Below are 26442 nucleotides of genomic sequence, written 5' to 3' on the forward strand. Positions count from 1 at the left end.
ACAATCGCTCTTCCGATCGAGGAGTAACATCGCAAATTTATCAGCAGGATCAGCAAGCACTGTTCATCCATCTATAAAGCAAGCTTTTAAGCTTTTGCTAAGAAGATCTCTTGAGATAATGACGTGTAGAGGCGGGAGCTAGAGGGGTGGTCCGCTAGTGTACAATTCCGCACATAGGAGCCGTAATGTAGTGTGATTGTGGGGTAAAATCGAAATGCATCGAAGAATTGTTTTTTTGAATAGAATGGATTTTGTGTTCGAAAAATGCGACGACGTCGATAAATGAGAATTTGAAGTATGTAGAAGATACCAAACGTGAAGAAATAAATGTGATAATATATTAAATTCTGTCTCAACCTACAACAGTAGCAAGCCCAGCAAGCTCTGTACATAGCCTATTGCTTATCCAAGCAATGTATTCCAAAATATCCTTTACTCCAACGCAAATCATCCAAACAAAATTAAGCCCACATACATTTTGCCGAGTCCAAATAGCTCTCTCTAACACCATAGAGACTACTCAAATCATCAGCATAAGTTTCATCGTGCAATTTTTGCTTCAACAGCGCGGACTCATGTCTCTTCAACATTACATTCCATGAGAACATTGAATGGCCTACACCAGCAAAATATTCTCCCCGTAAGACCACCAGGTAGTCAATTAAAGCTCTCTGGTCCCATCTCAAATGAGACAACTCTTCTCGCTCGTGGTTCTTTAGAAGATCCTCTTTGTGGGTGACATCAATGCCATAAGTTTTAGCTTCAACTGCCAATTTATGAGTAGAATCAATATCACCTGAGGCAGCGTATATGAGTGGCGTTTTCATCGACTTAGCCAGTGCGATGTATGCTTCGGCTTGACCATGGTAGTGCATAAATGGAGCGGCAGCAACATGTCGCTTCTCGATTCCCTCCGGCTCAGTCTTCAAATGTACGCCTAAGAATGAAGGGGTAACAATTGTGGAGCTGACATTGAGTGGTACATCATACCAGTTTGAAATTTCGCGTAGGGTTGAGGTTGCAAGGCGACGAACATCAGGTCGGAATTTCATTATTTGTCCAAACTCATGAGCGAAGACATGGCCATCGGCATGAGTTGGGTATTGAAGATTTGATTGTTCCAGATCCACAACTATTGGTATCGATTGTGGTGCTGGTGACATCCATTTCTCAATCCAAACGTGTAACTTTTCCTGCCATTCCTCTGGATGTTCTAATCCACTTGTTGGTCGATTGATGAATAAGCTCTCAGGCTGAAGCCCGCGTCTTCTTTCATTCACTGTTTGTTCCATATGATCGATGACATTCAATTCAGGACATGACATCTTCAAAGATTTTTTGAAATGATCCGCATCAAACATATAATCCAGACCCTTCCAGCCTAGCCCATGCCGTTTGCCCATGTGTGATTTCTCCCCTTCCTCGCTGGGCATCATGTTCAAGTCCTGAATATCCTCCCTCAGCTTGATATTTGGCATAACCAAGCTACCACCTGCACCAATTGCATATCGCACGCAATTAAGTATGGAGTTTCGCACATGTCCAACTCCTCCTTGATTGCTATCGCATGTAAATATGACGCTCGAGTTCCAAGTTTGTGTCGCACAAACTGCTCTCATAACCTCGGAATTGACATGCGGGAAATCGAATACATCCTGTTGGTCTAAAGTGGCAGCAGGTATGTTCGTTTGCGGGCCACCCGAATTGGCATTCCAGATGATATGTGTAGGTATAACTTGAGGACGGTCGAAAGCAAACCAAAGCCAGGCCAATCCTAGAGCGAAGCCTGCTAAGATGGCATATTTGCGATTGACACCATTTGGAAGTTGCATTTTTCTTGTAATTTGTGAGGAGATATTCGATTAAGAAAATGAAGGGAAAACATCTCGAAGGTCAACATTTTGAATGAGTCTCAAGTTGTGCTTTGATCTTGGTGGCTCAAGGAGAGACTGTGCGAGGTGTGTTTTAAGAAAGATGTTTGGACTTCCTGATGACCAATCACAAGAGGGCCCGCTTTGACTTGAAACTTCAATGAAGACGGCGAGACTACCTTGAATACATTATTTTTCTTTTTTGTTCATTCTTTTTGGGTTTCAAATTGTTCAAGCAGTGTATGAATATTCCGTGGTCAAATAATAATAAGGATTGTGAGTGGAGCTTCTGCTAGGTAGCTAAAGTTGAATACAAATCTGGGCGAGGGGTTAATTCGTCTCCAGTGAGAAGTAGACCTCACCCGGGAACCAGTTAACTTGTTTCAATCGCTCACGCTTTTTGCCCCAGCTGAGATCTATTGAACTCCATAAAGTATGTATTGCATGTAAGAGACTGTATCTGCATTACCTAATTATTCAAATCTCCTTGAATATATGTACCCCTTACCATTACCAAAAAATTACTCCCAATTTCAATTCCAATTCTAATCAACGCTATCTAAGCATTTAATATACACATGTTGCCTCTATTACATACCGACAAATTCCTATCACGTATCCCCTCATACCTTACAGAAAGTATTCCTGCATCAAAGTTCCTCATCGACTACCCGATTCACATCTTCGTGAATGGTGCTCTCATCCTTCTTTACACTGACTGACAAAGTTAGAAGTCCGGCGGCGGCATATGCAACTGCAGCAACTAGAAACCCCCCTCCGCTCCACAAACCTCCTCTTTTCAAGCCTGAGCTGAAAGCTCCTGCTACTAACGGACTGCTGACCATGCCGCCAATCGTATCCATAACGGCAAGAACACCATACAATCGACTGACTTGTGTCGGGTCCACCAAGTCAGTGAGAAGAGATCGAATGGCTGGGTATAGACCCATTCCAAGAGAAAATATGATCGTTGCTACTCTCGTTAGTCACGATATACGGCATTATGATCATTGATAGTTGAAGAGGAGTTCAGAAGTACTGGAACAGTGTCGACTTACAGACGACGAATAAACCTCGAGCGGGGATACCGCAAGCCCGAGTGCTCCCAAAGCCATAAGCAAAGCAGAGCCTCGACTAACCATCAGATCCTTCACAGCAGCTTGCAAATGGAGCCTCGAAAGAATAGCGTAAATTGCAGGAAGAACAAGGACCAATTGAACAAAGTTTGTGATCGAAGCGAGAGGAATGAGAAAACTTGCCTATGCCATTACGTCAGTATGTGAGAATTGAAGGAGCAGCCAGCACCTACATCAGCAAGTGTCCAGCCAAGTCTTTTCGAGGCAAGCTGAAGAAGAAACTGGTTCATGATTCCGTGCAAGGACTGGACCAAAAATGTAGCAGAGAGTGCGAGTAGTTTCGGATTCGTGAAAACAAAACGAGATTCTTCCAAATTTTCAAGAAGCATCGACCAGTTCTTTTTCGAAATTGTCAAGGCTCCTTCGTTATCAGTGGAGCTAGCTCCATCTTCCATTACTTCTTCTCGTGCTTCATCAGGATCTGGTGAAGAATTACTCAGGTGTTCCCTGAGATGTAAAGTTTCCGGAAGAACAAGGACAAGTAGGGCACCTAAAAATAAGAATAAAACAGCTGCCATCATAGGAACCCTTAGGTTTGAGATTCTTATAAGCCACCAGGCCAATGGTACACCAGCTAAAGTGGCTATTAGAGAAGCTGCCACAATTTGAAAGAAAACTGTAGCTCTGTGTGTCTTTCATTAGCACAAATTATGTCAAAACAAGGAGTCATTGGGTTGCACGCACCTTTGTTCTTCGGCTACTACATCAGCGATAATAGTATAGTACATAGTTCTCGCAACTGCGGAGCCGCCTCCAATCAATGTGAATAGGTTTGCCGACCAAATCCATCTTATATCAAAAAATGTGTCAAAATAGCCTGTACCAATCAGTATCGTAGGACCTAACCTGACAGCCAGCCTATCATGCCATCTCAACTATTGTAAATCCAGTAACTCACAAATAACCTGAACCCAGACTAACCCCAGACCTATACCTATCAAACTCATGAACAACACTGCCTTCCTCCCAATTTTATCCGCCAAAACACCAAACGGTACCGACATAATCAGTCCTGGAATACAAGCAAGAGTTCCATCCCACCCTCTCAACATCGCCAATTTCCCTTGAATAACATCATTCTTGCAATGACTTTCTGGAATCGAAAGTCGGGGCGCTTCACTATATCCAGAGAGGGGAGCAGATGAATAATAATCTCGACATAGTATGTCCTCAAGCGTACGAGCCAGCGGTGCTTGGAGCATATAATTGCCTATTTCAACAACTAATACAGAGAGAATGCAAATGACAGAAACGCGAATAGCTATAGTTTGACGCGTAAGTAATGCATCGTGATCGGTAGTAGAATGAATAGATCGCGTAGGTAATTTGGCCAATAAAGGGGTCGTCTCTTCGGAACGAGTCGGTTCGGGAGACATATTGGTCGGAAAAAGTATGGGGAATAAAGGCCCAAACTTAAGCCAAGATGGCACAGAAACGGGCCACACAAGATATATGTACTCAGGATTCTGGAGTCTGGATATCGGTGTTCGGTGTAGAAAATCAATAATTACCGGTTCTTACTCCGAACTGTGGATACATGTCGATAAGCACTTTATCCTACTATTCCGACATGCTTATCTGGGATTTCATAGGGCTATTGTAACGTATCAGAGCATTGAGATTGTGAATAGAAACAAGAATCTTGTTTCAATACTTCAATACTCATCATCATTTCTGCCAGCAATCACTGCAGTCGAAGGATCAGGCCTTCACATTCCATTTCGCGGATGGCATTCGAGAAACAACCGTTAATTCGCGGAGTTGAAAGCACTAGCCAATACATGTCAAAATATTCATTTAGGCAACTTTTTAACACTCTGACATTTTGTTACAAGCTTCAAGTGGTTGATTGAAATTGATAGAGAGTTCTGCATTATTCAAAGTAGTAAAAAATAAAAGATAAGATATTTTTCACTATTTTTCTGATTGAGGTGCAAGACCTTAAGAATGAAATTAAAAAGATACTTAGAAAATCGACTCGTTGGTCCTTCAACTACAAATATAGTAAAATTCCATCAGAAAATCTCAAGCTTCATTTGAATCAGCCATGTCTTGATTTAGCAATAGTCCAATCAATCGATTAGGAAACGAGAGCCTTTCCTTAAGGAAATGACCACAAAAGCTCTCTGACAGGGGGTTTACTTTTCATACGATGCACATGAGCGTTGCTCCGGTTGGCGCTCATGGGTCAACCATCTTACTGCCATTCTCTCAAAGCCTGAAAGGACCTCACCAGCAAAATGGTGGTAAAACAGTGATTTTGTCACGAACTGACGAGGTGCGATAAGCTATGGCCACAGTTCTTAGATACGCAGTCAGAGGGGCGAGGCTGGGTGGAGTTCCAATTCACGGCCAATCAAAGAGTAAAGAGGCCCCCCCCCCCCCCCCCCCCCAGGGCCAGATAAGCCTCAACCAGGATCGCGTCAGGACCCATCAAGGGGGTGTCGTCGGACGCGTTGCACCTTCATTATCAACTGTCGAACACTCATTGGAATTTGAGGCTTCTGGAATTCTTTGACGCGCAAAATAGAAAGTTCCTCACATTCGGAGACTAATCAGCTCTTATGAATCCACAACGCTTTATGTGCTAGTACCAATGCGCGTCCTTGAACAAAACATTGGCGACGAAATACAGAATTGCTGGCCCTTCAGACATAGAGCAAGTAACATAGGTACTCATTGCCCTCTCTTATACCCCTCAACTCTTGAAAAAAAGCTAAGCCGGTCCTTTGAGATTTCCCAAAAACACAACTAGCACCGCACAATAAGCACTCGTTCCCACGAAAATCTCCTGAGTGCCCGCATCCGTAAGTAGACTTATCATGACGCTGAAAAGAAGCACGAATGCGAGAACGGCAAATGCCATCCATCCTGCCTCCATCGGTATCGTCAAAAGGAGAAATACGGGTATGAGCAGTATTAATACTGTCATGCAAACAACCAGTAGTTTTGACAACAAACTGATGCGGAAAGTAGAAAAGAACTTGACGGTCTCTTCTGTAGGAGTTTTGCGTTTAGGTGTGACGAGCAAGCATTTCTGAGACGTTTGTTAGCTGATTGCACTGCACGGTTCAGGATTTGGGAAGCGCAATGGATAGAACCAACTTGAAACCATGATATTGGCCAGGTATTCAAATTATCTTCAACAAATCTTTCCAATCGGTTGTTATGTGGTGGAACGAGTGAGATGCAATCATCGGGTTGACGCAGCCATTCGTATTGATCGAGATGCACCAGCTTTTCCCCGCAAAACCACCTATAAACAGATAGGTGATCTTTCTCTGGTGTCGACGAAAAGGACTTCAACTTCTGGAATTGTATCAAAAGTGCACCTTGTATAGTATTAGCTCAAGACAAATAAAGCAACCAGGAGGTATGATTTACCATAAGCAAGTAACTCTTGTTCCAAACTCAGACTTATCGTCTCTCGCTCAAGTTCCAGAGCTTCAGCTTGAGGACTTTCTCTGAGTGGGTCCGATTTATCTCCGTTTTGGGCATCACGTACATCTAACTCATGAAGTATTTTCTGTAGTGCTAAGGTCCTGTTCATTCGAAATCACAATACTCTTGCGTGAAGAGGTGCAAACACACGATAAATACTGAAACTATCGCAACTTTCAAGAAAGTTTGCGACTCGTGACCAGCCTTTCGGCTGATCCAGGTCTACAATAATAATTAAATTAGTGTCTGATTGACGGATTGAAGACACTCACAACTCGGATATTCTAATCGGTCATATTCAACTTGGTAAAGATTTGCTCGCGGCGTTTGTTTGACTGGAAAGATATCTTTGATTGGGTTGATGCATCTTGTGAGTCTATGCCACCATAGCGATATACTAGACTGGCACGGGATGTCTAGAAAGAGTCAGTACACATCCACGTATGATGTGCGATGCTGGGTACTTCGATGAGAGGACTCAAGTCCTTCTACGTCTGTCTTCGTCGAATACGGGGGGGTAAGCGGCCTGCTGGTCGTCTCGTAATTGAAGGAGGGGCCCGCCATTGAATGCATTTCCAAACAGCTTCCAATACCCTGCTCGGCCATATCTAGACTTTCCGAATAGGAATGTGAATTCGAACTTTTTCGCTCTGAGATCGACGCGGATAGAGGCATTTTAAAATATGAAATTGAGCATGTCGAGGAGATTTCAAAGCCCAGCATGCAGCCTTTATTTATACTTCTCCTCAGGTGGAAGTTTTGAAGGTTGTATGTAAGGCAGAATATGATGCTATTTTCCAAATACTGAAGAATCGATTCCCGTCGCCTATCGTCCACTCATGTTATCGTCACTATAAGGCTTCAGGCTTGAACACCATGATAAGCCGCCACTGGGCTATGTGAGTGCAACCCAAATGTGCAAACACATTACCCTAAAATCAAATATTGGTCGAATTATATATAGTGGTGAACCACACCGAGTCCTCTGCACGGTATAGGTACTTTAGCCGGACGAAGATGCCTCTGATTGTTTCGAGCATCGTCCAATAACTGGACAATCATTAGGTATCGTTACATTGTTCTCTCCTCTTCTGCACCAGAGCTGCGGGCTGCGAGAGTCGATATCATTTTACCTCATCCGCAGATTCGAGGATGAAAACTCGCATTAATGATATGACCTTGACGGTATTTCTGCCAATGCTGAAAACAGTTGGCGCACGAAGACAGCAACATTTAGAATTGAAAATTTTTTACCATTCAAGCCGCATGATGAAACTTTTAAGTACTACTTAAATGATACCTAGCGCCCCTGAGTCTTCATTATCCTGTCCAATGAGATTGAAAACACCAGGTCAGCGATTCCCTTTTAGCCATCGAAATTTCTGTAGTAAATCAGCCTTACAGTGTACGAGAGAGAAGTATTGTGATAGATATATGTACAAGGCCTCGGCAAAGATTCTAACGTCACATCAGGAATCTGAAACTCGCATTATCACGAAAGCAACACAACACCAACACAACACAGTTATTTACAATTCAAAGATCATTGAAATATCGATTATGTAAGGAAGCGCGCAGACAAATCGTCTACTCACTCTCCCCTATCACACAATGCGGATTAACTCTCACTCATAAGCGCGTACCGTATACGAATTCCTCCTTGATATATGACAGAACTACTGTCCATCTGCTAACTCGATACGCTGTTCCGACCCCTCCATTGAAACAATATCTATCCCAGCAGAGAAGCTTCCAAGCGGCAGCATATTCGAAGAACCATTCGACCGCAACGGCTTGATTAAATATTTTGATCAGATACAAGTAAAGGTTGAGGCAAGGAGGGAATACGCGATCGCTTTGGCCTCCACTCTGGTCTCTTAAATGGCGTGTCTACGCGATTATCTATATATTTGCAAACGTTCTGCATCAGTAGATAATGCTTTCAAAAACGATAGCATAACAGCCTGACTCGCACATTGGGCGACTACCTGGCAACAAGTTCTCAATCTCTCGACATTCAATTCGAAACACTCTCTTTGTTTGGAAAAGTCCCTGTCGGGTGCCCTCATCAAGGCCGCTACACTGCAATTGTAGGAGAGATTTCAGGTCATGGAAACAATTCGTATGTCCACGATAGCACATGGATAACTTCCAAAGCAGTGCTGTGTTCATGAAAGAAAGATCAGATGTGTTACTCAAGTACATCATCGAGAGACAGACCTTATATAAAACTCTGATGAATATCAAGATGATATGGCACAACTAGCGACAGCTTCACTAGAAACTATCTATTCATAATATAGAACTCAAGAGGTATGAAAGATTGTGTTCCCTTAAGGGATTTTAATTCCAGTGTATATGCGAAAGCTCTGTAATTTATTTCTTTTTCTTTATCTATTCCGTCAAACTTTCACTGCGCCGTCCCAGAAGCATTGTATTAATACCCAGTTTATCAACTTGTTCCCTTCCTTCATCTACCTGCCCCCGCATATTGTATCGCTACAGTCAATCGGTTCTAGTCTAATTGCACCTTTGATATGCGCCGTCCGATGATTATTTTGTTGTGCCGCATCAAAGTTTCGAGTCCTATCGTTGATGTGGACCTGGTCAAGTATACGTTAGTGCGATACATGAAGCTGGCTGGAATGAAGTAATTACCATGACGCGTCCATGAATCTATTGGCTCGTGGTAGAAAGTTCAGAAAGCTTTGCTGCTTCTGGGGAGGGGGAGGGGGGGCTTTGACTATTAGCTTGAGATAGTCAAAACGGAATGCGAATCAACTTCACTGACAGGTGGCAGTTCAACTACAATACCCCTAATGCCTCTTGCGAAGTTTTGCATCGCTGGGAACTCGACCAAGGGGATAACCATGTGAGTGGAGCTGGGGAGATCTTTCGGAGTCGTTATGGCAATATTTGTGATGGAAGAGTTTATTGTGGGAGTGGGAATGAAGGTGTGTTTTAGATATATATCTAATCGTAAAGCTCTAGTGATGAATGAGAGTGATTGTTTTGAAAGGGAAGAGAGACGATTAAGGGCGAGAGAAAGAGTCTCGATTATATACCATCTTCATTACCACTACGTATGAAATAAGAAGGCCATTTGTTTTTCGCGGGGCACAATTCGGAATTCAGGGACAACAAAGAAGATTTCGAGTCAAGGAAACATGCTCTCATCATTCAGGGACATCCGCCAAGTTAAAAGTAGAATCCGAAGTCCGACATAGGGAAGAAACAAGCAGAAGAAGAGGGAAAAGAGAAGGATATTTCGAATTCTTGGGGTGTTTGCTTCGAAGAAATTGAAAATATTCTCAACATCCTGACCTACCTTTGTTCAGTCGCTGATCTGATCAAATCCACGTGGGGATAATCCCCAGGAGAAAGCAGAAGATGGGTCGCAATTTGCATGTCTACTTGCTGGCTCCCCGTGCGTTCGCGATTTACCCGAGGGTCGTAATCATAGCTGGCAGCTTATCATGCAAATACTCGTACTAGACATGTTACCCCTGGGAAAGAATGCCTTGACAAAAGGTGCAACAGTTACGATCCGGTAGATTAACAAACGGGGCAACTTTGTAATCAGCAGATCTGCAGTCACTTTTCCCTTTTTTCATCACAAAAACGTAGTCATTGGTCGAATCGGGCGAATTCAAACAATTTTGAGCTGCCCGACCGAGACGGCTCAAGATCGCGCATCCGCACAGACAATTATGGAGGCTGAGAAGGGGGCGCTCCGATTTGTAGAAAAAGTGTAGCACTATTAATACTATGGATCTAGATTGTATTTCGATCCACTATACCTTCCCTTGCTTCCATGTTTATCCCTAACAACGAGTACCGGTAATGATCTATCACATCCAAGGTGTTTCGCGCCAGGTACAACGACGTTGAAGCTTTCCCGCTACCAATTCCATGTTTGCCTTGGCAAGCCTTTGAATATTTCTGACACTCACCATCATTTTTTTCGTCTTAGCTTTCGTGCATACCGAATTCATTTGGAAAATTCTAGGGAAGCAACTTTTATGTCATCGTAACTTGGATTTGAATCAAGTACCTGGCTATTCGTAGAAGAAAGAACAGGCGAAATTTAATCATTCAAATCTTTATCGAAATCTTTTGACTTGATTGAAAAAAAATGCAATTGAAAATAATTTATGTAAATTCAAAAAGATCAAATAAAATATTAGTTTCTTATTGTTTCTCGTTATAGTATTTCAAAACTCAATTTATACATAATTGAAGAGAAATAATCGATTTATAAAAAGTATCATAGAAATGGTCAAATCCCGCCTGTTTTTTCTCCTGCGAATAGCCCTGGTAGTCGTATACGTATCGCCGCAACGTCGAACGAATGGCGAAATTGTCACTACCCAGATGTTTCTCAACTATATCCTAGTGAACTAGGCACTGAGATCATGGCAAGGTAATCCGCATCTTATTTTTGAACTCATTTGAAGCTTTGGCAGCCGTGGCACAGCTTCCGCGTTGTAGTGTGAGCTTTCCTTTCTGCCCAATCTCAGCCGTCATGAAAAGTTCGCGTGCCAAGAAGCAATTTCACGAGATATAACATTACGAACTAAACGAGCGAAAGTATCTCAGGAGAACTACGGACATACAGAAATGGCGTAACTTTTTTTTTTCACCGTCTTGAACTTGCCATCAATCAAATCATTCTGCCGGTACAGACCATTGAGACTTCCTAGTAATAATCCTTGACTTCGGAGGCGCTGAGGCAAATTGGACCATGCACCACCCTCGGATTCATACATATTGAACCTCATTCAAGCTTCTACTCTGCATCTAACGCTTTCCAAGAAGTGGGAAAGGAAACAAAAAGGAAAATTTTTGGATAGCCCTTGTAATTCATACATTTTGATTTCCCGTCCGCAACTTTCAGCCCCTTGATGAAACAATTCAATAAGCATTAGTCTTTACCGCTCCCTCCATTTTACCCTTTCGTCAAAGATCAACTTGATCAGGCATTTCTTTCTTCTCACCCTCTCATCAAAGAGCAACTAGACCAAGAAAGAGACGGGCAAAGATACATATAACCTATTCAGTCAAGGCGACCACCGCCACCATCACCACAACAGCGCAATGATCGAATCATTATCCACAATGTTGCAAAACAGCCGTGATCCGTAAATTTATCAACCGCTTAGTTCACATTAACCGTTATACATCATCGAGACAGCAACCACCTCAATCGTCCTGAAGAAGAAAAAACGTTGCTATATGGTACAAAGTACTAATTTAGATACCTATGTAGCCGTGAGACGGTTCCAGAGCGTAGCTAGTCTACACCATCTCGGCAGTTTAACGACTGACTCACATAGGTTGAATCACACTACAAACTTCCAATCAATCGAATGTCAATCTAACAACCACAAATAAAACAATCGAATTTAAAAGATTGAAAAATTCTTTCCCTTGTTGGATAATTGTAAGTACCTATCCAAGTACTGAGAGATGAACAAACTAAGCTCAATCGTAGTACATATCATTCAGATCTTTGATCTGTCGTAATCCCCGTGAACTGGACGAACCACCAAGCTCAAGTAGATAGATACTCGAGCAAATAAGAGGTGGTTGAAGCGCTTTGATCAATCAGTAACAGTGACGTCAATCACTTTATCGAGAATCCTAGACGAGAAGAGAAGAGTGGGGGCGAGCGAGGACTTCCGAGCAAACCCACAAAGATCTAGATAGCATCCTATATTCCGAAGTTTCAGGCTGACGATTTGTAGATTATATAACAATCCGTTCATACGATGTCTATATGATTGTCAAGGGTCAAATGATGTCTGTCATGGCTGTCATGATATGGATACGACCGTCAAGTCGGATTTACGATCCTACTATGCGTACCAACATGATTACATACATACACACATGTATATGAAAGCATGGCGAAGCGGTTTATAATCAGGAATGACTTGTTACGAGCAAGTACCGATTCTCTCAATGCCACACATAGTTCACATTTATTGTGCAAAATTCACATAGTGTTTCATCTCTCATCTCTCATAAAGTCAATTCATTAGATAAACATCATTTTATTCAACCAACTCTATGGAGCTGATAACCTCCATCAAAAACAACAATAATCTAGGTATCTATCCATCCCTTTACTCAACGACCCATCCCCTCCCTTTAACCTTTTTCTGCACCACCTTCCTGGCCGGCAATGGCCAACCCAAACCACCCGTCCCCTCTGCTCTCAAATAAGGCACCACCCAACACTCTCTCATTTCCTCTGCACCTGCATCCTTCCCTGTCCTCTTGTCCTTAACCATCACTTCCTTGATCGGTTTTCCATACTCTAACAAACTTGTTCCCTTGGCCAAACCCGCAAGTTGTCCTCCAGTAACATCCGTCAAACTATGCATTCTAGTCTTCTGTCTCTTTCTCGATCCATCTGCATTGACATCCTCCGCCGGTTTCTGCAAATACGAGTAGATAATATATTCAGGACATTCGTTTGGTGAGAGATGGGATAAAGGAGACGCAGGATGAATATAGACTGCTTTATCTTGTTCTTGTTCTTCATCGTTGTGTTTATTGGGAACGCGGAGATGGGAGGGAAAGAGTGTGAGATAAGGAACATCGATTGCTCTCTTGGGCTTCCTGTAAGCTTCTGGTTGTGTCGGGGCTAAATCTGCTCGAATGGCGACGTGATCAATAAATCCTGCGGCAACCATTTGTTTGAGTGCCTTGACTTGTTTGGCGGTTGGTGGCGCTAGTTTCTCTTCATATTTCAATGCTGCGAATGCGGGAATATTGGTTCTCAAAAGGTCTGTGATTTGACGACGTAATTGCGAGATTTCCTTGAGAGTCTTGTAGCGTACGTAGTGAGATGCACACCATGACTCTGTGGGTTCGTGGGCAAATTCACCAACGGCTTGAAGGAGTTTAATGGCATCTGATCTATCGTCAAGGAAACAGAAAGATTGGTGAACTTTGTTGAATTGACGACGGAGATTTGCGCGTGCATCTTGCTCGATCTTTTCGGCGGTAGTGAGGTATGAGTCTTCGTCCTCACGGGGAGCGGCGGCGGGAATGACTTGGTTTTCGGGAATAAATATATCGGCAGCAGAGAGACCTGCTACAAGAGCGATGGTGTATGGAAGGCAATCGTGTAGATGTCCTACTAAGAGGATACGAGCAAATCGTGGTGAAAGTGGGAAGATGGACATAGTTGAACCAGTTGGGGTTATTTGACCAGAAGGAGAGATTGCAGAGAGGTAAGTGAGTAGTTTCTCGGAGCTCGCAAGACTTTGTCTATCTGGTGGAGTTGGGAATGGGAAATTGACAACGTGTTGCAAATTCATGGACTTGAGTTGTAATACCACACCTTCAATGGGCATTCGCAAAATTTCCGGCTCCGCGAATTCTTCAAAATCTCTCTCATAAACAGCTGATGAATAAAATCGATAACAATGTCCAGGACCAGTACGACCCGCACGACCTGCACGTTGGCTTGCACTGGCCTTGCTAATCCATCCGACTTCGAAACTTTGTACACCAGTTGTTTTATCGTATTTGCGTTCTTTTGATCTTCCACAATCGAAAACATAACGAATACCAGGGATTGTGAGAGACGTTTCGGCAACGTTGGTGGCCAATACAATCAACCGTGAACCATCTGGAGGTGGTTCGAAAACTCTCAACTGTTCTTTCGTGGGCAGTAAGGAATATAATGGTAATATGTGCATCTTTGAAGGTCCGGTATCTGCTTCTTCTCCGATATCAAAATCTTCATCATCATTAAACGTAACTTCGTCATCATCATCGACATAATCGTCATTGGACGTGTCCATAGTTTCACCAAAATCGATATCTTCAGCTTCCATAGGTGCATCTTTTCCGGATATGCGAACTTGTGGTCCTGTGGTAGTAGAGCCTATTTTGAAAGCTTCTTTCAATTTCTTGCTGAGATGTGTGATTTCATTCTGACCAGTCAAGAATACCAAAATTCCTCCTGGAGGTAGTTTGCGATGTCCTTTGCTAATCTTTCTAAATGCTTCCTCAACATAATCATGATGTGTCTTTCGGGCGAAATGAGTAGTGACCGGGTATTGTCTACCCTCCGCTTGAAGTACAGGTGGTGGAGTAGAAAATAACGTCTTGTTCTCTGTAAAATCTGTAATTCGTAGAGTAGCGGACATGATAATAAGTTTCAATGGTTTGATAGACGGATCTTCTTCAGCCATTTCCTCTCTTAATTTTACCACTCGACTGAGCATACCGATAAGAATATCGGTATTAACGCTCCTCTCGTGAGCTTCATCAATTACAATGGCGGAGTATTTTCTCAGAGCAATATCTTGGGCAACCTCTCTCAAAAGTACACCATCCGTCATGAATTTGATAGCAGTTTCTGAACTTACTGTTCCCTCGAATCGAATTTGATAGGCAACTCGCTTACCATGATCAGCAAGCTCATCACCTACACGTTTTGCCATACTGACGGCTGCAACCCTTCGAGGTTGTGTAACTCCAATCATTCCAGGATTTGGTGAATCTTTAGTACCATACCCAGCTTCGTATAAGAATTGTGGTACTTGAGTGGTTTTTCCAGAACCTGTAGCACCATACACAACCACTAAGTTATTGTTATGAATCGCTTCCATGATTTTCTGTTCTTCAGCTACGACTGGAAGTTTGAGTCTAACATCTTGAATACTTGAAGGTCTCTCTATCGAAACACTGAATGCCTTTCGTGAAAGATTCGTAGTTGGTTGTAATTCCACTGGTAAAGGATCCTGTTCTAAAGGTCGAGGTTCGAATCCTTCTATTCTTGGCGTTTCTGTCGCATTTGGAATATTTGATGACGGTTCGTATCCATAAGCTTCGTTTACTTGTTGAGTTGCCCAGGCTTTGAACGCGGATGAGCGTTCCTGTTTCCTCGACGCCACCTCGTCCTCATCTTCCTCTTCACTACTCTCTTCGCTGCTACCTTCATCGCTGTCTTCGTCTGATAATCCTTCTTCATTATTATCTTCTTTATCGTTTCCAAGCGCTGATTGAAGAGCCCCCTCTTTGCTTTCTTCGAAAATGGACATAATATTCTTTAGTAGCTGGGCGTGTTCAGGGTCACTTGTCTCCTCGCTTTCTTCATCGTCTTCATCATCGCTGTCTTCATTATTATCCTCATTCGAAGATCCTTCCTCACTGCTATCTTCCGAGTCGGTCCCCTCACCACCTTCGGCAAAAATTCCCGTAAGACGCTTCAATAACTCTGCACGTTTTTTGTCATCTGTCTCATCTGGCGTATTCGAATTGTCAGAATCCTCATCTGATTTCATCTCTTCATCACTATCGACCTCTGAATTCGAAGAAAATCCTTCCCATGCTGGTTCCGCGGCTGGGGCCTGTGGCTTCGATGATATCCTCGACTTAACACCTCCTCGCCTTTGTCGCTTTTTTATTACCGGCTTTCCGTCATCATCCACCTCGAGTGGCCTCTTTAAACCTGTGCCTACACCAAATTGTAATGTTTGCGCGGGCACTTTTGGTGTCGGAGCGGAAGATGTTGCAGTCGCAGTACCCTGGAAAAGACCGCCCTCCTTCTTTTGATCGATTTCATCGTCTTCATCTTCACTACTCTCACTTTCCATCTCCCTAATCGTCCTCTTTTCGAACAGTAGTTCTTCTCCATCTCCATCGATATCAATGCCTCTCTCCCTCTCCTTCAGCGCTCGCGCCAATCTTTCTCTCCTGGTTAATGAACCCTGACCCAATTTCTTACTACTCTCATACAATCCTCCCTCTTCTTTCTTCTTTGATAACTTTTCGATCAATATCCTATTTTCATCCTTCCTCAGCTTTGTTTCGATATATTTCTCCAATCTTTTCGCTTTTTTCCCACTAATCTTATTATCCCCTGCCAGCTCTGCCTTCAATTTCTGCTTCTTTTCTTCATGTGCGGCTTTCGAGGACGGGAGGATCTCTGTCGCATTGGAGTCTACTGGTGTCTCGGTATCATTGACTTTATTTCTCGCAAGCACTTTGTGCTTTCGCTGTCGAGGCGTGAATTTAGGAGGCATATTTAGTTATTTTCAATCCACGGATTGAATGTAGACAAGTTGTTGTGAAAATTGTGTTTTTTCTGCGATTTTGAGATTCTTGTCGGAACTTTTTTCTGCCGAATCGCCCACCGCCCTTCAATCTTTAATCAATGAAATGCGGGACCAAGGCAATCCGAGAAAATCCTCCAAAGGGCTGACCGGGGAATTTTACCACCTGAAACGCTCGCCATTTTTATCATGATATTCAGCTTTCTGATGAGCATCTCTCCCCCCTCAAATGCGAATATAAACTAGATGACTAGTGTGTAAGATCCCAAGTCTTTGGAAGATTACATGCAATCTGGATTCGATTTATATCATTATCACTAAAATTGGAGAATATATTGTATTCATTGACCAGACGATAGGTGTAAGAAAAGCGTATTGGAAAAAACAGAGTAGAAGAAAAGGCGAATTGTTCAGTCTTTCTGAGAATCATACACAATTCAGGAGCTGAAAACAGAAAAGTAAATGCAAGGGATATGTGATATTACATAGAAAAAACAAGTTAGAATTGACCCTTAGTGAAGCCCTACAATAGTTCAGCTGTTCCTATCCAATCCAGGTCAAATGGCGTTCAAAATCGTCTCAATTAAAGACCATTCAAGGCTTTTTTGAGACTTTTTGGTGCTATGAAAGCTGATGGCTTTATTTGTGGTTCATTCGGTCTCTCTTTCTCCCTCGAATAGAGCGTTGACTATATGAGATGTAGATATATATGTTAGTGATTGGCGAAACAACCGAAAACGCAAGAAGAGCTGAAAATCAAAAAGCAAATGGGATCCTCTTTCCACAGCATGTATCGTCGGGGTCTTCTTGTACTACCCCTTTGTCTTCTGTCATGTACTCCATACAGTCTCTTGGTAGTCACTTGAGATCTCGAGATGTCTCGAGGGTATTTGGGATCTGACAGGTCAAGAAGACCCTCAACATGTAAGATTGCACTGGAACCGTATGTTACAACAATAGTGGCCTCCTAAACAAGCTTGCAGCTCAACAACTGGTCGACGAGAGCCATATCATGATCCATGAGAATTATGATTGGCTATTGAAGTATCATGCAATGTGTTGTACTTTGAATAGGCCTCATAAGAGCTTGGCCTTTCTTGCTAGTCGTCTTCTGTTATCAAACATATAGCTTCCTACCCAAATGCATAGTGAACTCAATCATCTATGATCAGCTGTTTGATTAGATACTCGAATACTCAATCTGGTGCCATCGAACATGAATCCGGACCAGATGATCAACGTCATGGCTATTGCACTAGCGGCCGCTACCATCCCTTCAGCTTCTCGGTATCTTCCGTCAACGATTTGTCCATCTAAATACAATTCCATCACCATTGACATTCCGTACGTACGGTCTTTACAACCCCCATTCGACTGATTCTCAGATACGGCGCATACAGCAGATCCTCTATTTTCAATACATCAATACGTCAATACGTCGATAGAATTGAGCACTTAACCTTTGCATTGCGACGTCGCACACACAACAAGTCTCGATACCTACCTAGTATTTTAAGTCAATTCAGATCATTGAATTCTTGAACTGTTTTGCGACCTCTCGCATACTCAACAGCATCTCTCTACCTGTTATCGCATCATCGCCATGGCACCACAAGATCCCCCGCTTGATGAGATACAATGGAGCCATCCAATGTGGCTTGCTGGGAATTCAGGTCTTCATGAAAATACTGTTCTTCATTACTTTGCGCAGTCACCATTTTTTGATCAAACCTCAAATAATGCGATCCTAACGATACAAGGTACGCTCAATCCAAATATGTCGTACATCCTTGCCACTCGTAGTGCCTTTGAGAGCCGACTCAAAACTATGTCTGGACTGGAATTTTTAGTTGCACAAGAACCTGCAGAGATGGCGCCGGGTACTGGCACGGGAGTATGGGTAATTAGCAAGCAAACAAGAAGAAAGAGAGCTCAAGACGACGATGAAATTACAAAACATGCATCGTATTTTGTAGTGGGAGAGAACATTTATATGGCTCCTACTGTCGCAGATGTACTGGGCAGTAGAATGGTATTCATAATTCTCCGATTCAAATTTAATGTCTCTAATACCAATGCAGTTATCAATCTTCACCTCACTCACAAATGCCATCTCGAAAGCATCCGAATTACCCAATTTTTCTCCCTCTCTCGGTCATACATATATGCCACCAGTTCCACCACGAACAAAAGCCATTGCATCAGCTTTCTCTCAGGCTTCCAAAGAGAATACACCATTGCCCGATTCCCTTGCGACTGAAGCCAAGAATCCCTCCACAAATATCTCCAACAACGTACTCGCAAATCACCTTCTTGAAGAAACTCTTAACATATCGCTCAGATATGGCGATGAATATATGGATGAAAATCCTATTACCGGAACTCCAGGTGATTTCCATTTTAGTACAACCGGTCGGAAGGAAAAAGAAAAGCTTATGGTGCCACCAACATCAAAACCAGCAGGTTTTGGTCTGAGTGGTAAACCTGCACCTCCTACGCCTTTAAAAACAGATTTGGGCATGCAAAAGAAAGGAAGTAAGGGAGAGAAAAGTCCTAGAACTCCAGGATCAGGAAAGCCTAAAAGAAGAAAGAGTAAAGTGATGAACGGAGGGGTGAGTCCTACATAGAATAGACAAAGGTTTCAGATACGGACCTGTTGTAGAGTACATCACCTACCTATAAGGGTTTCAAGGCGTTACGGAAGATATACCAATACCGAGCAAAGTTAATAGCATCGGTCAACCTCATATAATAACGATACAATGAAGAAATAATCACATCATATACATATTATATTCACTCCCATTCATAACCACCAACCTAAATGCAAAGCACCCACAACTACAACTCTCACGCATCTTCCCAACCAAACTAAAAATCAAGACGTGCAACAAAACGTTTCATTTTCTGTTAATTAATGCAAGTATCTGCTGAGCGAAGACCAAGTGTAGTTTAGAAGGAATTAGCATGCTTACAAGTGTGCAGCTATAGCCAGTTTACCCTGTCTAGTTGGTTTAGGGTGGTGTTGTGTGGAAGCTAAGTTGGCAGTGATGTTGGGATTACTGGTGAGGGTTTATGCGCATGAGATTGTGTGGATGGCATGGATTGGGGCATGGATATATAAAGGGCAGGATGCTGAAAGCTAAAGTTAAAGCTAATGTGGGAAGAATCCGATGCTTCGATGCTGTTGATAAGGCTAGCAAGCATAGGAAAGGAGATATGGGATGACTCGAGGGATTAGAGGGAAAGGGTGGGGTATGAATCGTGTTGAGTTACCTTTCGTTGGGGTTATTAGAGCACAGTTTTATATTTACCGTTGTCTTGATTCTTTGGTTTTAGAATCGCAAATGTATTTATCCAGCTTCTAATAATAAACTTTGATTTCACTCCTATCACATTTAGATAAGCATTCATATATCTGCACAAAATTATGCATACCTAGATACATATCTCCATGACCAAGCTACCTCGCCTGTGGCCGTGGCACAGCGCGTCTAGTGCGTTTCATCTAACCATTTCATCCAAACTCACAAAATCGCAAACAACGGTTCGTTTTATCTAATGAGCGTAAACGTCCCGCGGCGGCACGACCCAGATTCTACATGCTTCATCCTTAAGAATCTATTTTTGGTAATTTAAAGGGTAGCACGCTGGGATACAAGGCTACATAGGTTAAACGGGCTAGAAAAGCTAGGCGAGTTAGTTGTTGTACGAGTAATGGGTGTGCATTGGTGTTGATTTTAGCTTTTGGGGGATGTGAATGAGAAGAAGAATAGGATCTTCGGGGAGAAGGAAAGGGATAAATTGTTATATGGAGACGTTGTTTTATTGAAGATAGCTATCAATAATAACTAGAATTCTATCTGTCTATCCAAAATCTAGGTACTCCTGGGCATATACCAACACGAGGAAATCCCCTTTTCACAATAGTACAACCGTCCAACAATCCACAACTCCATCCTCACTTCGCTTCTCAACTTTAGTCGCCAAAAGGCTCCAAGCACCGCGCAACCAGCGTCTCGCATTAAAGCTACCACATCCTTTTAAATTTGTACTGTAAGGAAGAAAACACACTAGATTCACTCTCAACATCCACATTGCGCATTTGTTGCACATCTGAATTTTTAGTGGCGTTCAGGGTTTGCAAACAATTTCCAGATAGTTCAATGTTAGTCCCCCAAAATCCCTTGTAAACTCTCGCGACCGCCGGGATTTTGCATCGTCGCCGCCACCACCAATTTTCTGTGGCACCGGATGTCGGATCCACTCTTTTAGTAAAATGAGTTGGTGGGAGAACTAACTAACTGTTTTAATTTAGAAAGGGTAGAGGAGAATCCTTTTGTTGCATGTCTTGTTTTTTAGTGGCGTCTTGATCTTGAGATATCCTCACCTTGCTGCTTTCTTCTCACACAATCGCACGCAACACAAGAGGTCGGCGTCTCGCATCAGCCACCCAACACCAACAACCTGCATAGACTGTGCCACCTTTGTTCAACCCTACAATCTATCACCACCTTACCTACCTAAATGATTCTACATCTACCGAAATGATCACACCTACAAGGAATAGAATAAATACCAACACGCAGCTCCCATAAAACCCTCCGTCTGTTGCACATCTACATCTCTAGTGGCGTCATGTCCGCTTCGTTTTATGTCAAATCTTAAATACCTAAACGCCCCTGTTGAACTAGCGAGTTGTCGGGCGTTTCACATACTGATTAGCCACCACACCACACCACTCCACGACCGTTGTCTCTGCACCGTACGTGATCTAACCGCAATGTTCACAGCGCGCAGGGAGAAGATTATAATTTACCATTTAGATTGCATTTGATGTGTCTTGTTGCATGTCTGGTTTTCTAGTGGCGTTCTATTTCAATCTTCAATGCTCAACCCCTTTTGCTTCATTCATTCATTCATTCAATCTAAATAGGCTTTGTAGCTCTTCTAACCATTATCCACACTCATCCACAACCACCCATTCGCAAACCTGGTACTCCAATCTCCCTCGCACCACACTACAAGACAGCAAAACCCACCATCATCAAATAATAGCTTTACTTTACACACACGAAAAACCAAATGTTGCACATCTACATCTCTAGTGGCGTCTCCTTCGTATCCTAATCCCAAGTCCCGCCCCTCAAACCCCCAGTCCAGTCCGGCGTCTCGCATCCGCATCCGCTGAAGCCGTGCCACACCCATCCACATCAAACCTCCATCCAAACTAAATAAAGAAACCCCCAACAACAACATCTAACCCCTTACCAAGTATGCACAGCGAATCGAAGATAAATGCTAGGTAGATAAATATATTTGTTGCACATCTACATCTCTAGTGGCGTCACAACTCCACAGATTCACAAATTCAAGCCTTTCTTGCACCCCTCCCATCCCTCCCTGCCTTCCTTCCTCCCTGTTTATTCTAGAACTAACAACCACACATCCATCCACTTTTCCCCTCCCAGCACCCACCTGTCTGCACTACCGGTATATCACTCCCGACCACCCTCCCACGCCATCCACCCACCGCTAACCATCCATCCCTCCCAATCCCATTCAATTCCTTCACTTTGTTGCACATCTATTCTCTTAGTAACATACAAACAGAGTACATACATCAATCACCATTCCGCTTTTTCAATCTCAACTCCCAAGCTTAATTATTCGTCTTTACCAAAGTGAAGTTTGACCAACCCCTTAATCTATCTCCATCTCCGTCCCCATCTCCATCACCATTTCCATTCATACATATTCAGCCATGCTATACTCCACATCATCAAGTCACTAATGAAGACGACTTATCGAGTGAGTGAAGTTAAAAACTCCCACATAAAAAGTTGGAGTATATAGGTCTACATTCCCTATCCATTCGCGTCACTATATATCCTAACATGAGCATCTCCGATGTCTTTTTCGTAGAGGTATTCATATATCTACTGTTACTTTTCCACACCTTTTCCACTTTGTTGCTCGCTATCAGTAGCAATAATACACAATAACTACTCTTGGATACACAGTCTGAAATTGTATATTCATTACTATCAAATTGATAAATCGATGTTGATAAATTCGTAATTGCGGGTAAATTTCGGGTAAGCTATAGTAGGTAGTGTGTTTTATGTTCTAATTACAGTAGTAGAAGATACGTTGGAAGGAAATTAATGTGTGAAGCTTAATAATTAGTATTAGTAAAATACATTTAGGAGATTTTATAATACAACATAATATGTATAGTGACTAGGATCACAAGAATTATACATGAATACATGCACACATATACGTACATATATAACATCCCCCTATTTCCATCAACCCACGGCTCCATGTCAAAATCACTTACACCATCCTCTCTTCTCCTACACACCCGCTCAATTTTTCTCCTCTCTCACATTCGAATTATCCTTTTCCCCCGTCCCTACAACTCCCTCTCCCGCTTCCTCTCCACTAGCCACACTTCCCCATCCACTCGCCACGCCCTCTGTTCTTTCTTCCTCTCTCACATAATCCTTGACCTCTCTCCACTCCGGAAGCGCATATTGTATCTCCACCGGCCAATGCCAACAAAGTCCCCAATAGACCATAAAACTCACAAAAAGTCCAATCGGATACGCAAAATAATATGCTCTTGTGACACCCATTGGAGCTTTAACTCCCATGTTATTCAGAAAGCCGTAGAAGTTAGGTATAATACCAATTACATATGCTACATACGCGCGCCAGTTCCAGCCGCCTTTGTAATAATATGCGGCTTTTTTATCCGAGGTGTAAAGATCTGGGATTTTTAGGAAACCGCGGGCGATGACGAAGTAGTGGCAAAGAAGAACGCCGGTGATGGCTGAGAGGAAAATTTGGTAGGACGCAAGGAAGGAGATGAATATTACGGCCGATTTGAGGAGGTACCAGGGTTGGATTACTATGGAGATGACAGCGCAGATGAAGAAACCGGTACGGATGGATATATATTTTGGGACTAGGAAGATGAGTATCAGAAACCATCCGAATCTTGTATATGGGAGATTTGGGATGAAGTAGAAAGAGATTTCTCGACTTACAAAGCGCAGCGATATCGTTTCCAGCTGGAATAGAATTTTCGAAGATCGAAGAGAAGATTGCGGAGTAAGCGAAGCAAGCTGCAATGAAGAAACACCCAGCTCGAGTCGGTCCATCGTATGTTCGTTCAAGAATTTGGTCGAGGTATGTAAGGGGAGACCAGATAATTTCGCCAAAGAGTACTTGACTCGAGGAGCTTACTAGATTACCGATGATAGATACGATTAACTATTGCAAACATTAGTAGGGGTGCGTCAACAGATGAGTGATGTCAGCAAAGCAAAGCAAAGCAAAGCAAAGCAAAGCAATAATACGAACATTGGAGATGGGAAATCCGACTAAATTTCCCCAAATAACATCGTTTGGTTTACGTGCATAACGTTGGAAATCGGCCGCGTTGGAAGCAAATGTGGCACAATTTGCAGCTCCAAGAAGTATGAATCGTACGAGAAGCCATGATCGTTCTGAACCTTTGACAGTACCTGGTTGACGAGCGACAGGTCCGATACCGCCTGCCATGGTCAAAGTCCATGCGCACATAGCAATCGCAGAAATGATGAAGACGATAAGTTTGGCGTAGACAAGACCTTTCATCTGTTCTCGCATTAGCATTGACAATTTCAATTGATACTTGAATGGGGCTGACCTTTGGGACAGGAATAATAAGAAAGCAGCAAGTGAGAATCCAAAAGATTCCAAGTCCAAGCATACCGCCCGAATCAAGAGCCGATCCCTCTCCCATGACATTCTTGAAGTTGGCAACACGTGGACTGAGGGTATGAAGCATAACATAAATGCATTCGCCTCCTTGGACCGCATTAACACCATTCCAAACAATAGCCATTACAGCACGATTGAAAGTAGGCCACCATGCACCGAAGACACCAAATGCCGCTCTGTTTAGTATAGGGTAACCACTATATAATGAAAGTATCGTCAGCAAACGTGGAACAGTGGAAACTAGTGAAATCTTGAGGAGCACTGAGACAATTGAAAAGGTTCGTCCCAAAATCAAAATATGGAAATAGGATATGTTGGATACAACAATTGGGTAATTTCAATGGTTATCCAATTGAAGGGAGACAGAAACATGAATGTTTCAAACTTACATATGATATACAGCTCCCGATCTGCCATTAAACACGATCACAATAGCAATCAAACATTGACCACCAAAAGCACACAGAACCGATTCCCACATACTCAATCCCAAAGCTTGGGCACTCGAAGCTGCATACCATGTTGAAACCGTCGAAGCTATTACGGTACGTATCAGCATCAAACTCAACTCCATATAATCACAATGATTGCATCGCGAGACTCACTTGCAGAAAACCAAAAAGCAAGATAAGTCCAGACATTCCAAGTACGATCGGCTAATTTTAGAGGTCGAACATCATCATTGTCTAACCAATTGTCTTTTCCATGAACATTCGCGGTTCCTTTTACCTCGAAATGCGGATTTCGCAGTTTTCGGCGTAGAACACCGAAGAGGTTGGAAACCATATTGAGAAGAAATGCGCGATGGATGTGATTGATCCACACAATAAAGATATCGATAAAAGTGTTGATGTTGAGATTGATGTTGATGTTGATGTTGATATCGATTGAATGAAGAATGGAAATGAATAGAAGGTAAGAAGAACAGAGACTACCGGGTACTAACGGTAGAATGATCGACATCTCTTCTATGAGGTCAATTTATACATTTCTCTAGGTCTGCCTGGTAGGTAAAGGGATGTACTACCCATCCAATCCCCCACCAGATAAGTATCAAGCTGAATATTGATAATACATCAGTCCAATGTTCAATTCACAACATACTCCGTACATACCCACTCTCCTTCCCAAAGAAAAGTACCTGCAGAAACTCATGAGGAAAAAAAGATATAAATCTGCAATGTAACATAATTTTATCGCTCATGGTAGTTCCTCGCGGCCATGCATGGCATAAAACGGTGTCGTTCCCCGCTCTGAGATTAGATGTAACCAACCAGACATTCTATCTCTCGAAAGCTAATGTATCCCAAGACTCCAATTGAGGGTTTCGGTAATGCAAAATCACACACGCTTGTGTGCGCCAATGTATGCCAATGTCAAACTTGTCATCAGACTCATCCAGACCTTGTCCGCCAGGAAATATGCACGAGAAAACGAGGGTTTGACACCTTGGTACTATGTGAGATCGAAGTTTATGTGCGTAGCCGTGGGGTTTAAATGAAGGGATGTTGTGATACAAATGGATAGTTACAGATGAAACGTTGATATGTCGTTGTTGATGCTGTGTTTACATTTATTATTCTACACGTGATGTGATGAGTTATATTGCTACCGACCCAGGTAGGTAGGTACTTTGTAAAAGCTGTGACTTTTGATCGATGCAGGGGTTAAGATCGTCCGAAGTCAGTACATCCAATTGAAGCTTGTCATGAGTGAAGAGTGAAGAGTGAAGAGTGGAGATTGGAGATTGGAGATTGGAGATTGGGAGAGTGAAGAGTGGAGAATTACGATAAGCTTAAGAAGAGAGAGCGATAAGGATCAAACGATAGTGGGATTCTCAAGGGATTTTTTTATCTCTTCCAAGACTGTTATCAATCTTTCTCCTATCACTGGCCAAAAAGATGGATTATGAAGATATACATTGAGTCTTGGAATGCTTGAATCTTTTATTCATACAAATCTGCATCGGGATATACACACGATATATAACAACCATTAAATAGATTAATTCACTACATTTCTCGGAACCCACCGAATTCACTATCGCATCTGACCGTTTGGCGGGGTACATTCAGCCACCATTCACCTACAGATACTTGATCATTTATCCCCTTGACCATCTTTCTGCACCCAAAACCA

At 42.7% G+C, this 26442-nt stretch overlaps 7 protein-coding genes across 7 annotated transcripts; 1 reads left to right on the forward strand and 6 right to left on the reverse strand.

Annotated features, from left to right (window-relative positions):
* Positions 1-461: 461 nt before the first annotated feature.
* On the reverse strand, positions 462-1832 carry Bfra_007814 (putative alternative oxidase protein; the record flags this gene model as incomplete). Its single annotated transcript, XM_037338182.1, has 1 exon — positions 462-1832. The coding sequence occupies one exon, from the start codon at positions 1830-1832 to the stop codon at positions 462-464; it is 1371 nt and encodes a 456-aa protein (XP_037190245.1).
* Positions 1833-2521: 689 nt separating this feature from the next.
* Positions 2522-4383, reverse strand: Bfra_007815 (putative alternative oxidase protein; the record flags this gene model as incomplete). Its single annotated transcript, XM_037338183.1, has 5 exons — positions 2522-2844; positions 2911-3130; positions 3181-3631; positions 3692-3824; positions 3906-4383. The coding sequence occupies 5 exons, from the start codon at positions 4381-4383 to the stop codon at positions 2522-2524; spliced, it is 1605 nt and encodes a 534-aa protein (XP_037190246.1).
* A 1340-nt stretch (positions 4384-5723) lies between these two features.
* On the reverse strand, positions 5724-7123 carry Bfra_007816 (uncharacterized protein; the record flags this gene model as incomplete). The annotated part of the gene is given in 6 exon segments (XM_037338184.1): positions 5724-6044; positions 6113-6339; positions 6392-6549; positions 6568-6670; positions 6721-6850; positions 6890-7123. The coding sequence occupies 6 exon segments, from the start codon at positions 7121-7123 to the stop codon at positions 5724-5726; spliced, it is 1173 nt and encodes a 390-aa protein (XP_037190247.1).
* Positions 7124-12576: 5453 nt separating this feature from the next.
* On the reverse strand, positions 12577-16497 carry Bfra_007817 (putative deah-box rna helicase protein; the record flags this gene model as incomplete). Its single annotated transcript, XM_037338185.1, has 1 exon — positions 12577-16497. One exon carries the CDS (start codon positions 16495-16497, stop codon positions 12577-12579), a length of 3921 nt encoding a protein of 1306 aa, XP_037190248.1.
* A 1633-nt stretch (positions 16498-18130) lies between these two features.
* On the forward strand, positions 18131-19154 carry Bfra_007818 (putative mediator of rna polymerase ii transcription subunit 6 protein; the record flags this gene model as incomplete). Its single annotated transcript, XM_037338186.1, has 2 exons — positions 18131-18559; positions 18609-19154. The coding sequence occupies 2 exons, from the start codon at positions 18131-18133 to the stop codon at positions 19152-19154; spliced, it is 975 nt and encodes a 324-aa protein (XP_037190249.1).
* Positions 19155-20448: 1294 nt separating this feature from the next.
* Positions 20449-20821, reverse strand: Bfra_007819 (uncharacterized protein; the record flags this gene model as incomplete). The annotated part of the gene is made up of 2 exons (XM_037338187.1): positions 20449-20567; positions 20602-20821. Coding segments are annotated over 2 exons (339 nt in total), but the record flags the coding sequence as incomplete, so codon positions are not given.
* Positions 20822-22901: 2080 nt separating this feature from the next.
* Positions 22902-25089, reverse strand: Bfra_007820 (putative uridine permease protein; the record flags this gene model as incomplete). The annotated part of the gene is made up of 6 exons (XM_037338188.1): positions 22902-23503; positions 23586-23811; positions 23902-24177; positions 24230-24500; positions 24693-24840; positions 24909-25089. 6 exons carry the CDS (start codon positions 25087-25089, stop codon positions 22902-22904), a joined length of 1704 nt encoding a protein of 567 aa, XP_037190251.1.
* Between the last annotated feature and the right edge of the window lie 1353 nt (positions 25090-26442).

The sequence above is a fragment of the Botrytis fragariae genome (genome assembly GCF_013461495.1).
Source record: "Botrytis fragariae strain BVB16 chromosome Unknown tig00000112, whole genome shotgun sequence".
In the NCBI taxonomy this organism is placed as follows: Eukaryota; Fungi; Ascomycota; class Leotiomycetes; order Helotiales; family Sclerotiniaceae; genus Botrytis; species Botrytis fragariae.